Source organism: Bubalus bubalis, chromosome 1 (genome assembly GCF_019923935.1).
Source record: "Bubalus bubalis isolate 160015118507 breed Murrah chromosome 1, NDDB_SH_1, whole genome shotgun sequence".
Taxonomy (NCBI): Eukaryota; Metazoa; Chordata; class Mammalia; order Artiodactyla; family Bovidae; genus Bubalus; species Bubalus bubalis.
In genome coordinates this window covers 196,045,937-196,060,130 of record NC_059157.1, presented here as the reverse complement: position 1 = coordinate 196,060,130, position 14,194 = coordinate 196,045,937, and the positions used below count along the sequence as shown (strand labels likewise).

At 48.8% G+C, this 14,194-nt stretch overlaps 1 protein-coding gene across 1 annotated transcript in view; it reads right to left on the bottom strand.

Annotated features, from left to right (window-relative positions):
- Positions 1-3,015: 3,015 nt before the first annotated feature.
- ETS2 (ETS proto-oncogene 2, transcription factor) overlaps positions 3,016-14,194 on the bottom strand; it is a gene marked incomplete in the record, with an annotated part of 11,625 nt that continues 446 nt past the window's right edge. Inside the window, 7 exon segments of the mRNA XM_045166780.1 lie at positions 3,016-5,221; positions 6,299-6,417; positions 7,954-8,217; positions 9,264-9,488; positions 10,689-10,772; positions 12,622-12,822; positions 13,132-13,251. Coding sequence (XP_045022715.1) covers positions 5,006-5,221; positions 6,299-6,417; positions 7,954-8,217; positions 9,264-9,488; positions 10,689-10,772; positions 12,622-12,822; positions 13,132-13,251 — 1,229 coding nt within the window.

Sequence of the window (14,194 nt, the reverse complement as noted above, 5' to 3'; positions counted from 1 at the left end):
CCCTGTTCCAGTTACAGATTTGTGTGAGGCAAGGCAGAAAATGAAGAGGAACTAAAAAGCCTCTTGATGAAAGGGAAAGAGGAGAGTGAAAAAGTTGGCTTAAAGCTCAACATTCAGAAAACTAAGATCATGGCATCTGGTCCCATCATTTCATGGCAAATAGATGGGGAAACAGTGGAAACAGTGACAGACTTTCTTTTTTTGGGCTCCAAAATCACTGCAGATGGTGATTGCAGCCATGAAATTAAAAGACACTTACTCCTTGGAAGGAAAGTTATGACCAACCTAGATAGCATATTGAAAAGCAGAGATATTACTTTGCCAACAAAGGTCCATCTAGTCAAGGCTATGGTTTTTCCAGTGGTCATGTATGGATGTGAGATTTGGACTGTGAAGAAGGCTGAGTGCCAAAGAATTGATGCTTTTGAACTGTGGTGTTGGAGAAGACTCTTAAGAGTCCCTTGGACTGCAAGGAGATCCAAACAGTCCATCCTAAAGGAGATCAGTCCTGGGTGTTCATTGGAGGGAGTGATGCTGAAGCTGAAACTCCAATACTTTGGCCACCTCATGTGAAGGGTTGACTCATTGGAAAAGCCTCTGATGCTGTGAGGGATTGGGGGCAGGAGAAGGGGACGACAGAGGATGAGATGGCTGGATGGCATCATCGACTAGATGGACATGAGTTTGAGTGAACTCCGGGAGTTGGTGATGGACAGGGAGGCCTGGCGTGCTGCGATTCATGGGGTCACAAAGAGTCGGACACGACTGAGCGACTGAACTGAACTTAGTTTCTTTAAAGTGTATCATAACAGATTGATGCAGAAGGCAGAATGTAAATTCAGCTCTTTTTCATTAAATCAGACATCAAAGAGATTTGAAAAACGTAAAACAATGCCATTGTTCCTTTTTTGTAAAGAGTTATTTCTCATAAAAATGTTAATATAGGTGTTATGTCAAAAATGTGGAGTCATATTTTAAAATTTTCTTTAATTTCTAATATATATATATAGTTAATATTGATGATCAGTGATGTGCTGTTAAATGTATTTCAGTTCAGTTCACTTCAGTTCAGTCGCTCAGTCAGGAAAAGGGGACGTCCATTGAGTCGGTGATGCCATCCTGCCATCTCATCCTCTGTCGTCCCCTTCTCCTCCTGCCCCCAATCCCTCCCAGCATCAGAGTCTTTTCCAATGAGTCAACTCTTGGCATGAGGTGGCCAAAGTATTGGAGTTTGAGCTTTAGCATCAGTCCTTCCAAAGAAATCCCAGGGCTGATCTCCTTCAGAATGGACTGGTTGGATCTCCTTGCAGTCCAGGGGACTCTCAGAATGTATTTAAGCTGCCTTAAAAGGGTTGGTGGGGAGCCCTGATTTGTAGCAAATGCTGATTTTGGTTTTGTTTAAATAAATGTATATTTATTTTTAGCTTCACTGAGTGGGTCTTGGTTGCTGCACAGAGGCTTTCTGTAGTTGCAGAAGTCAGGGGTTACTCTCAAGTTGGAGTGCCTGGGCTTTGTGATTGCAGCATGCAGGCTCAGTAGCTGTTGATACACTGGCTTAATTACCCTGAGGCATGTGGAATCTTCCTGGAACCAGGGATCAAACCCATGTCCGCTGCCTTGGGAGGTGGATTCTGATCCACTGCACCACAGAGGACATCCCAGATGCTAATTTTGGTGGTGTATAACTGCTTTCATCCCAACCAAGTTCCAGCTACCAATACCTCACTGATGCAGCGTTGGGGAGAGGCCCACACCCTCAGCTTGGGTTGGCCCATGGCGAGCCAGCTCCAGCACAGCTTGGACATGATCCATCTAAGGTTCTGGAATCCTCACTAATTCTGGAGAGTGGAAAGGAGGTCCAAGAATGAGTTTGCGCTCAGGCGTCCTAGGACCACCACCCTCATCTTGGTCACGTCAGAACTCCAGGGCAGTCGAGGCCTCAATTACAAGTCTTTGAGCTTCCAACCCTAAGGTTCTTCTTTCTTTAATTGGATTTTTAAAAACCTATTTTGGTTTTTGGTCATTCCACACAGCATGTGGGATGTTAGTTCCCTGCTGCTGCTAAGTCACTTCAGTCGTGTCCGACTCTGTGAGACCCCCATAGATGGCAGCCCATGGGCTCCCCCGTCCTGGGATTCTCCAGGCAAGAACACTGGAGTGGGTTGCCATTTCCTTCTCCAGTGAATGAAAGTGAAAATGAAGTCACTCAGTCGTGTCCAATTCTTTGCAACCCCACGGACTGCAGCCTACCAGGCTCCTCCGTCCATGGGATTTCCCAGGCAAGAGTACTCGAGTGGGGTGCCATTGCCTTCTCCATTAGTTCCCTGACTAGGGATCAAACCTGCACCCACTGCACTGGAAGCAGAGACTTAATCACTGGACCACCAGGGATGTCACCACCCTCGTGTTCTTAACAGAAATATCCTTAGGTCTCTTCTGTGAGCTCTGCCGAAGCCCAGGTGAAGACAAGATACCCGAATCTTTCTAATCTCTCCTTGAAAAACCTCTTTAAGGAACACTTTTTGGGAATTGCTTCAGGAAGGTTCACAGTTGGTTCCAGATTTGCTGGGGAAGAGGTGTGTAACGGAGAAGGCAATGGCACCCCACTCCAGTATTCTTGCCTGGGAAATCCCATGGACGCAGGGGCCTGGTGGGCTGCAGTCCATGGGGTCACTAGGAATCGGACATGACTGAGCGGTTTCACTTTATTTTTTCACTTTCATGCATTGGAGAAGGAAATGGCTACCCACTCCAGTGTTCTTGCCTGGAGAATCCCAGGGACGGGGGAGCCTGGTAGGCTGCCGTCTATGGGGTTGCACAGAGTCAGACAAGACTGAAGCGACTTAGTAGCAGCAGCAGCAGCAGCAGCAGCAGAGGTGTGTAAAGTCAGTTCAAAGGGGCTGTGACCTGGAGTGACAGCCACCGAGGGGCGGGCCCAGCACTCTGGATCCACCGCTTCCATGCTGGGGGAGGGAGGCAGAGGGGTGAAGCATGAAGACTCTTACAAGGAGGAACTGATGTAAACAAAATACTTTATTATTTGAGAAAGAAAAGGCCAGATTACAAAACTTTGATATATAAGTCCTGTTTATTATCATGCCAAAGGTTTACCATGGATTTGATTTTCCATAACTCGAGCCATGTAAAATTGCCAACTCTGTAGATAAAAACAGACAAATACTGGCAAATTCATGCAGTCAAAGCCCAAATAAAACGGGCGAGCGGATGGCCGATTTCTTTCAGCAGCAAGATGTTCCCAGCTGCATGTCTGTTGATGTTATAAACAGCTGTCCGGCAGATAAACAGGTCTTGCTTGAGAAGAACATCCTGTGCTTAGCAGTACTGCAAACGGTCTTGTGTGGGTACGAGACTCCGTGGTCCCCCTTCCGGCTCTCCCTTGCTCACCCTACCACCCAATTCCCCCGTCTCATCACACGGAGGATTCGTCTTCAGAGACATCACCACTGGTCCCCCTCAGACGCTAGTGAAGACTGTCTGACTTGGAAACCAACTCGCTCGTTTACAAAAGCCAGAACACAGGCTGAACCAGGGGTTCCTTCGAAAGGACTATGGAAGTCTCCATCACGATGAAGACGTTTTCTTCACATGAACGGCCCCAATGCCTTCTCTTTCCCATCTTGCTGACCCTCTCTTTGCCTCTGGGCATTCTGTGTGCAAGAAAATAAAAACGGTGGACACTCAACAGAAAGGAGCAGCTTGGTGTCGGGAAATCCTGAGACTCCACAGGTAAACAAGATGGGACAAAATCAGGCTCCACTCATGCCCGAGAGGTTTATTAATTAAGCCTCCCTCCCCCTACACCTTCAGCTCTGCATGGTTCATGGTGCTGCAGTAAAAATAAAACTTTCTTACAAATTACATTTTTTTTCCAGTGAATTACTTTTGCAGTAAAAATAGCTGCTACATAAATCCCTCCTGATCTCTGAAAAGGAGTCGCATTATTTCCAAAAATAGTCTTCCTATTTTAATCATACAGCATAATTTGGGGTGTGGGGGTGGGGCTGGGGAAGGAAATGCCTGGTCAGGGGAGGTGAGTCGCTGGGGAAAACAGTTGAACTAAAAAATAAAGCAAGTTTTGTATATAAACTTATTTCAAGGCATGCATAGAAATGGAAAACATATGCCATCTGTCAAGAAAAATACTGCTTTATAGCTTTTACATTACAATTAAAGGAGAAGCAGAGAGGCCAGGAGAGGCCCCCAGATAATAACATTAAGTTTCTTATAAAAATTCCCAAATGTACAAAGTCCTTGCCATAGATAACAACCTAGGCAAAACAAAACAAAACAGGAATGAACCTTCTTAGACCTTATTCCTGTAGGCATATTAAATGTAAATAATACACACTTTACAACTTCTCTTAATCTGCACCAGCAGATTAAATGTTTGCAAAAGGACGCCAGTGCTCTTGAAAACCAGCGAACATGGCAAAATGCCATCTGCATTCCTATTTTCACATACAGTTATATAATTATTTTAAATTACAATATACAGTTTCTGTTAAATAGGTCTGTTAGGGGACTCTGATAACAATTACAAGGTTACAGTCATATATACAAACTAACTTCAGAAACAGAATGTGTCTTTGCCCCCTCCTCCCCCTCAGAACCCAAGAGAGCTCTTGTGCGATTCCTGGCTGCAAAAAGGCAAAAGAAAAATCCAAGAAGTATGCGTCCGTGACACGCTCGCTCCTTTGAGAAGACCCAACAGCCTGACCGATCCTGTCACCATACAGCCCGCCCAGGGCTAGGCCGGGGGCCCCAAGCTTCTTCCTGGGCCGATAGAATGGAATAGCATCGTTAAGTGGCGGGTTCCCGGCAGCAGGCTTTCAGAAACGAGAAACCGTGCTGCTTTCGGCGAAGAACTGCGGTGTCCGATGGAATAAGGCCACTGCTTCCAGTAGGCGTGCCGGATGCGCCGGTCCGGCCTTTCAGGGTCCTGGGACGGGTCGCTTTGACGGCCCCGCTCCCAGCCCGGGCGGGCTCAGTCCTCCGTGTCCGGCTGGACGCCCAGGATGGCGTGCAGTTCCTCGGGCGTGAAGCCCAGCAAGTTCTGCAGGTCGCACACGAAGCGATACACGTAGCGCTTCCCTGACGTCTTGTGGATGATATTCTTGTCGTAGTAATAGCGCAAACCCCGGCTGAGCTTCTCGTAGTTCATCTTGGGCTTGTTTTTCCTCTTTCCCCACCGGCGGGCCACCTGTGGCGGGGATGGGAAAGGGTGCCTTTTAAAACTCCTCGATTGAAAAAAAGCACATGTGTCTCCCTCGTCCTGGCAAAAACCATCACAATACTGTAAAGAAAACTATCCTCCCATCAAAATTAGTTAATTTTTAAAAAAAGAAAGAAAAAAAAAGCACCCCTTTTGCCCTGATGACAATTTGGATGCATGCTTATTGGACCACCACAAAGGGACCGAAGAGATGCCGTCTGCTTTCCTGCTCTGTATCCCTGGGTATTTATCTGGGAATGGAGGGACAGGCAGATGAGGGAGACGGGTCCCCTGACCCACAGCTTCGTCTGCTGAGGCTTCTCCCTCAGTAAAGTGTTTGGGAGCCAAGGGTTCAGAATCAAGGGGTTGGTCCTGAGACAAAGGAAATGCTATGTGCCCCCACCTCCTGGGCTCGCACTCCAAGACCACCGCGTCCATAGCTGCTGCAGTGGGACCGAGGTCACGTGGACACCTCCATTCCTCAGTGCCTCTGCCACCCTGGGTTACTGGGGAGGTGACGCACCACACTCCACAGGTGCCAGAGACCAAGGGCGCCCCTTGCACTATCCTTGAAGGGCTGCTATGGGACCTGCCCTCAGCTTTCTCATCCAGATGGGCTGGCTCAGCTGAGGAGTGGGGCTCAGTATCTGCCCCCCAACCCCCGCAAGGGAAAAAGGCAAATTTCCTACGACATGTTCCAATGGTCAGGCAAAAGCCTCAGTTTATAGCCTGCGCCTTTCGGCTCAATGACAGAGCAAGATGGGGAAGCCCAACAGTGCCACGTGCACAATCCACGCCAGTGTTCTTGCCTCAAGAACCCCATGGACAGAGGAGCCTGGTGGGCTACAGTGCATGGGGTTGCAGAGAGTCAGACACAACTAGGCCGCTGAGTACAGCATATTAAACTGCTTATCATTGCAATAAGACTCTTAAAGGGCCAGAAATTGTCTCCTGCAGAAACGCTCTCATTTGTATATACTTGGGACCCGTTTTTTGCACGCAAAGCCCATGTGATGGAATTAGGTTTGAGAACCTGGAGACTTGCATCCCCAGGTCTGGACATACCTCGTCGGGGTCAGCGAGCTTAAACTCCCACCCGTCCCCCGTCCAGCTGATGAATGACTGGCAGGACTTGTCGGAGAGCAATTCTAGAAGAAACTGCCACAGCTGGATAGGCCCGCTTCCTGCAGGGGAGAAGGGGGTGGGTTAGATGTTTTTAAACACAGCAAGGCTTTAGAGTCACCCTCCTGAAACAAGAACTGTGAGATCAAGTGGTATCAAGTGGGTATCAAGGTGAAGGTGTGGGGCTGGGTGCTGGTGACAGTCTTGGATACTTTAATGGCAGGAGGCCAGACCCCAAGGTGAGGGCTTCTTCCCCCATGCCTCCTGCTCTTGGGAAAGAGATCACCGGGCCCTTGATGGCTGGGCTTGGTCTTTTGGAGAAAAGAAACAAAAAAAACAAATTCTGGGCCACCATCTCCTTGGCATCAAAATCCTTCCCTCCATTTAATTGTTCCTTATGTAATAACTTTCAAGGTTTATTTCTAGAGACACCTCGTAGGACAGGGGTGGGGGCGTCAGAAGGGGCCTTTCAGCACAGAGTGAGGCATGTCATTCTTGGAACCCCACGCATAGCTTTCCGACCAGATGACAGTGGCTAAATTGATCCAAGACTTGGTTGACTGAGTGGTCACTGGGGCACCTAGGGGAGTAGCCAGGGCCTTAGCATGTGTTTGGTGAGGTATAAGCTTTGCAAAGTGCTCTCCGTATATTCCCCAAGGCACAGTGACCGCATCGTGGATACAGCTGTGACCTGAGTGACCACAGCTAGCGTCCTCCAAGCCCACTTCCCTGTCTGTGAAATGGGTTACTACCAGCCATGCTAGGCTGCCCTACGGTCCCAGTACTGTCCTAGTCAACCACAGAGCTGGCAAGGCAACGGATGATCACTAACGTTAAAATGAAAACCCACCCACACCGTGGCTGTTTCCCTTCTGATCAGGCCCTGACACCCATGTATGAAAATGACAGCTATTTTCACTCTCCAAGTAATTTTCATGGCTGTTTGTTTTACAGGACAGAAAAGAAATGGGATATCTGCGTATTCTTATTTTAACCTATTGGATTTTTAAAAGCAGGTATTTTTTAAATCCCCAGTGGCTCCATATGGTCAAACTATGGGATGGGGGGGGGGGGTGCATAAAAAAAGGGAAAAAAAGCACATTTAAGGACACAGAAAGCAATTAAAAAAAAAAAAAAAACCTGGAAATATCTGGTTCTAAAAACAGCTTTAATATTTGTCCCCGCCTAGAATAGCTGTTACTCAAACCTTCAAAATAAGATGGATCTGAGAAGCAGAAGGTAAACAGTGCCTGGGTTATTGGAGGCCAGCTCTGTGCCCCTTCCCCCACCAGGCTACAGTCTCTGAAATTCCAGGCGTGGCTGAGTCAGAGCTTCAGCCTACAGGGCCCGTGTCCCCCACTGTTCTCCTCTCCTTTTGGGGACCGGCCAGGACTGACCAGGTGAGGGAGCAGCCTGGGGACTCTCACACACTATGCTGAGCTCAGCGACCACGAACATCCCTGTCCATATGGCCTCTTTCGGGTGCAGGGAGACAGCTCGCTCGGCTTAAGGATGACACCGCACGCATAAAACCGGGAGCACCAACGCGAGGTCTTCCAGCGAGAAACGCCCTTGATAAACAAGGCGGGCGCACGCACCTGTGAAGCCGGCCAGCACGGCCGCGGGTATAACTGGTTTGCCCTGCTCCACCGGGTCACTCCGGTCCTGGATGTAGTCCTTGAAGGACATGGTCGGCTTGCTGAGGCCCAGGGACTGGCTGCAGTCGTCCTCGAAGCTCTCGAAGGAGGGTACCCGCTGCACGTCCAGCAGAGACGACTGGCTGTTCCAGGACTGCAGCAGCGACTCCGAGCTCTCGAAGCTGTCGCCGCCTGTCTCCGCCGAGTCGTGGTCCCTGGGTTTCCCTGGCAGAGACAAGCACAGGCTCTGACCCCTCTAGGACAACGCAAGGTCAGGCACGACCACCGGCCCCTCCAGGCGTTCGCCCCGCCGGTGCACAGCAGCTCAGGTTTCTCACTGAGGCGCCTGTTTCTTATGAATAAACACGCTACTCAAGCGCCTCTTCCATAAAAGGCAAGAAGACAGAGACACTGTGTAGCTCCGAGCGGAGGGCTACACCGCACGGGAATGGGGAGCCATGCGGATGGATCTCAGACACAATGTGAGCAGAAGACCAACACGAGAACACTTTGCATCCAGTTCAAGAACAGGAAAGACGGTGATGAGAAAAGTCAGGACAATAGCATCTTCTGGGGGTAGGGGGAGTGCTACTGAGTGGGTGGGGGTATGAGAGAGCCTTGTGGGATGCTGGCACCCTCTCCATCTCAATCTGGGTGGTGGTCCCCAGGGGTGTGTATATATATATATATAGAATCCAATCTGAGTTTTATACACTGCATACTTGCGAGTGTGCTCAGTCGCTCAGTTGTATCCGACTCTTTGCAACCCCATGGACCGTAGCCCTCCAGACTCCTCTGTCCGTGGGATTCTCCAGGCAAGAATACTGGAGTGGGTTGCCATGCCCTTCTCCAGGGGATCTTCCCACCCCAGGGATCGAACATATGTCTCATGTCTCCTGCACTGCAGGCGGGTTCTTTATCACTGTGACACCTGGGAATATGCATTTTCGTCTCCACAAAGACATCCCATCACCTGCCTATACTGCCTCCTCCAACAGCGCACTGGGTGGGTGGAGGACTCCCGCTACGGGAGCAGAAACTCTGCTGGTTCCCCAACACCCTCCCGGCCGGACCAGAGCCGGAGGCACGTGAGGAGCAAGCTCGCTGAGCATCGCTGCTGTGGCCGGGTCCCGGCAGTCCAGCCCTTGACCTCCTCCAGGGGCAGAGCACGGGCCGACTGATTAAGAAACTCAGGTCATGGTCTGACTGTGGCCCCGGGAAATCACACCCCCAGCCCCACCGAGAGTGGCGCTCAGGAGCCTGGGTCTCACCAGAAGCGCTGGAGAGCAGGTTCAGGCTGCCGGCCGGGAAGTCCTGCCCCACGGAGCAGTAGTTGACGCTGACGGTGCTGAGTCGGGCCTTGGGGAACATCTGGAAGTCCTGCTCTGGCCCGAGCGTGCTGGGCGCTGAGGACGCTGGACACAAGCCATCCAGGAGGCCGCCTTTAGGGTAACTCTGTGTCTGCATGCCGTACGGCGCCTGCTCCACGCCAAAACCTATAACACAGGACCGCGGGCTGTCAGGCGACATCAGCGTGATGACCAGAGACCCTACACGCCTCCAACCAGAGGGAACGCGAGCAGACCCTCCTGCTCCAGCCCTCCCTCTGCAAGATCTCAGTGGACACTCTGAGGCTTTGACAGGCAGCTTTTCCACCGAGTCCTCCTCTGTTCTAACTGTCCAGCTTCTTAGTCCAGGGCCCTTTCCCAAAAGGCTTGCAGCCTCTGGACCCTGGGGGCAATGCTGCAGGTGGATATTCCTAATGCTTCCATGGGAGCCTCAGGATGACAGGGTCACTGGCTCTTTCGCCTTCCGAGGAAACAGGTCCAGACCAACTAAGCAATCTGCCGTCCAGCCTGTGACCCATAAGTGAGCCTGTCCAGTCACCCTGCCCATGCCCGAGGGGACCACCGTAAGCTGCGCTCACCAGCATCAACCACCAGAAACACCGACCCGAATTCCCTAACATCCCAAGTTCAGAGCAAATGGGGTACTGCTGTTCACATACCTCCTGTGCCTGCCACCTTTATCTATTACACTGATCTGACCCCGGCGATCGGCTCACTCCATTCTGCCCCCTTGCGTTATAAATTGCCTCAACCAGCGCTGGCCAATGCAAAGGTTAACACAAGCCACCATAATGCAACGTTAGATTTTCTAACAGCTCCACTGGAAAACTAAAAAGACACTGGCGAAACAAGTTTGAACATTTTACTTGACCCAAGAGACAGTAAAGAACCCGCCTGCCAATGCAGGAGATACAAGAGACGTGGGTTCAATCCCTGGGTTGGAAAGATCCCCTGGAGGAGGAAACGGCAACCCACTCCAGTATTCTTGCCTGGAGAATCCCAATGACAGAGGAGTTTGGTGAGCTACAGTCTATAGGGTCACAGAGAGTCAGATACAACTGATCAGAATGTATGCAAGAAATCCATTATCATTTCAACATGTAATCATAATTTAAAAATTATTAAGGAGACATTTATATTAAGACTTTCAGATTGGTGGGCATGAGTTTTATCTCACTGCACATCTCAGTGTGGACCAGCAACACTTCAAGTGACCAGTGGCCTGGATTTGTGAGTTGTGACCATTGTGTGGGACAGTGCAGGTCTAGACCCTGGCTTTGAACCCTTTGTGAATCTAACAGGAAGTCTTAGAACCAAGCTCTCAAGGGCAGAATTCATTGCACTGACCTAACGAATTGCTATTAATCCAATGAGGAACTGAGTTGAGGTGCGAATTTTCTTCATACTGATCTTCGTTCTTTTCTTGGTTTTCTGAAAAATTGACAGAGGAGACAGAAAATTACAAATTGAGAGGTTTTAAACGACGCAACGAAAAAAAGTTCCTTTCTGAATTACTGTTCTACGGTTATTCCAGCATAAAGAAATGCATTTTAGTTGCATACTTAATCCAATGGTATTCCGTGTCATTATGTTTTTTAAAAGTACTAGAGACAGCAACGTATTTTCCTAATGACTAGAAAAAGACTTCTAAAATTAGTGCTGCCATTGGCAAAGTTAAATTTTCTATTGTATAATTTGAGCAAACTAGATGATGTATTGAATTCATCCATGTAGTCCACAAAGAGCTAAATGTTTATGAAGTACCCCCTTCGCCAGGGGCTGGGAACACAGCAATTAGGGACGTGGACAGGTTCTCTGCCCTGGTGATGCTTCAGACCCATCACCTCAAACCCTAAGGTGTGTCCACGCGTGGGAAGAGCTACAGAGAGGTCAAAACAGTGCCATGGACTTCCAAGTGGGACACATGTGTCCAGGAACTTTAAAAAGGAAAAGGTTGGCATTCTCTGTGTGAACTTACTTCTATAAACACACAACCACACACACACACACACATATCCAGACACACACACTGAGGAATCGCAAAATGGGTCCAACATGCCAACAAACAGATTCAAACAGAAACTTGTCAGGTCAGACTTGTCCAGGTTCAGGGAAAATTTAAGGGTCTTTAGGTTTTCCTGGCTCTCAGAAGTCATAACTACAAAGAGCTGATGGGGGGCCCTGAGATCTTTTTAAGATGCTGAGTCTCTAATAGGTGTTGAAACTCAGAGTTTAAAATCAATTGAATGAGAAATAGTTCTCTGAACTCTACCAACAGGCTTATTTTCTTATATTTTTAACTTGAAGATTCCTATATTTTGCTTTTTTTAACTCAATGTGTTTTTTTTTTTTCTTTTATCCAAAATGTGTATTGGGAAGGTTTCCCACTCGTCTTGATACAGGTGGTACGTTGAGCACTGCTTCGGTCTGAAGGAGCAGCCTTCTGTAAGGCTGGTCCTCCTGTAAGGTTGCTCTTCCTCCTGAAGGCTGGCCAAGAACAGCACAGCAGTGAACACACATAACTACTGCCTGTGCACGGCTAAAGACAGGGTGATTCTGTAGCATCTTGGGCATTTCACACCCATGAAACAGGAACTGGGGCTCTGCACGAGGCACTTGTTCCTGCTTCCTCGTCTCTTTTGGAGAGGGATGAAGGAGATACTTGGCGAGAGGCATGAGCTCATGGGGAGGGCGTCACCGCCCGTAAGGCTCAATGTATTTTTAACACTAGTCTCAATGCTCTGTTTAGGTCTAAATCGACATTTTCTACATGAGAGTTCTTTTGCTTGAAGGCTAGTTTCTGTACAATATTTCAGTGTGTAAAATATACATCAATCACTTCTACATTTGTTTATAAACATAAAACAAAAAGTCTTTGTGGGATCCCATCTGGTCTTAGGGAAAATAATTATAAAATTCCCAGTTTATCAAAGGCATGCTTTGGTTGGGACCAACTGATTTCTCAAGGCTCTGTAAAGTGAGCCCCCAAACACGGGCATCCCCGTTGCCTTGACGTCAGAGCCACATGTATGCCTCCGACTCATGAGGTCTGGCAACACTGAACACCTTGGTGACTAAGGCTCCCACCTTGTGGCTAATGCTCCCCACACACGTACTTAAATGGAAATGAAATCTATAATCACCACCATGGAGCTGACTTGTGCCAATGCCACTTTCAGTCCATCTGCCTTCCATCACTGAATCGCTGACCCTCCAGTTAGCATGCACAGCTCCCCCTATCACTCTTTCCCACCACAATCACCCCGTTGCTCACAGGTACCTTTGATCATCTGCTCCAGATGCTCCCAGAGAATATCACCCACAAAGTCGGGCGCCAGCTCCAGAAAGCGCTCCTTGCCAAGGTTACACAGCACCTGCCCTGTCATGCCAAACCTCTGCAGGTTCACATCCACCAGACTGAACTCATTGGTGGCCCAGAGAAGCCACTGGCACACCTGCTGCTCAGTCCACAGCCATGGATCTAGCAGGGAGGGGAGAAAAGCAAGGCGGTGAGGCCAGACGCACTCCTGATTTACCTGCAGAGCCCCGATGGGCACCAGGGCTCAAGGTGATGAGCCAGCAGATACCCAGGAAGATGCTGAGGTGCTAACAGCAGAGCTGGAAGAAGTGTTCAGAGGGGTGGCTCAGCTCAGCTTCATGAGATCTCTGCCCCTCTTTCCAAGACACCCTAGGCACGTGCTTGAAATGATGCCATCTCAAGCTATGGTAGCCCGACTCCCCCTTCTAGCACAGCGCAGGGCAGAACACAGCTCCAAGAAGCAGCACTTACTCTTTGGGATCCCCAGCCGGCGTTGCTCCTTTTTGAAGCCACTGAAGGTGGCTTTTAAGGCTTGACTCATCACAGCCTTGCTGCATGGGGTCAGCAGAGGCAACTCGCAGTTGGCTGAGTCTAGAAAACAAACCCCATGGGGACGTTAAGAGTTCCAGCTGGCCACAGCACAGGGAGAATGAATAGGGGAGGAGGGAGGGAGTCTTAGCTCCTATGGAAGAACAATGAGGATCCTCAGTCTTCAGCATCATTCCCCAGAGGAGTGTAAATATTAATATAACCAAAACGGTTTCTGAACGAAACTGAGAAAATATATTATAATTTAATAAAACACGTATTATTTTAATCATTATGTAACTATACTTCTTAAAATTTAATAACTACCCTTATTGGAAAAAAAAAAAATGTAAAGCAACACTCAAGTCGAATTTTTGCCAAACTTCAGAAAGCAGTGATCGACACCTAGGTAAGGTTTCTTTTGCAGGCCAACCAGTCTTACATTTTTGACAACGGATGAAGTTGTGTGGTTTCTCACCAAAAGCCTTAAGGGGTTGTCAATGGCTAATCTGGAAGTGACTTCCATCCATTAAACTAAGCTGCAGGCAAAGGGACAGCAGTTCTGCTAAGAACACATAGTACTTAGCACCTGTGACGTCAATTTTTTTGAAAAACAACCTTCTCTGCATTTCCTCAGCAATTTCAAGAATGATGAATGGCGGTCACGTGACAGCACACTTACGCAAGCATATGCGTTTTAATTCATTTTCTGGGCTCTATTTTTTAGCACTGACTTCATGTGACAAAGTCATCTCTGGAATGTCTCCCGCTAATAACGCTATCATAGTAATCACAGAGGCATCACCTGATGTGCTATTCCTTTCAAAAGGAAGAACACTGATAGGAAGAACTACAGGCACAAAGGCAGATGGTTAAAGATGAGCAGGAATACTTTCTGCCCCAAAACTGGAGGTGGAGGGGGGGGAATCTAAGCTAAGGACGTGAACCTAGGATGAAAAGGTGGGGCGCACTGTGAGGTCCACTGGTCTGCGTCACAGAGGGGCTG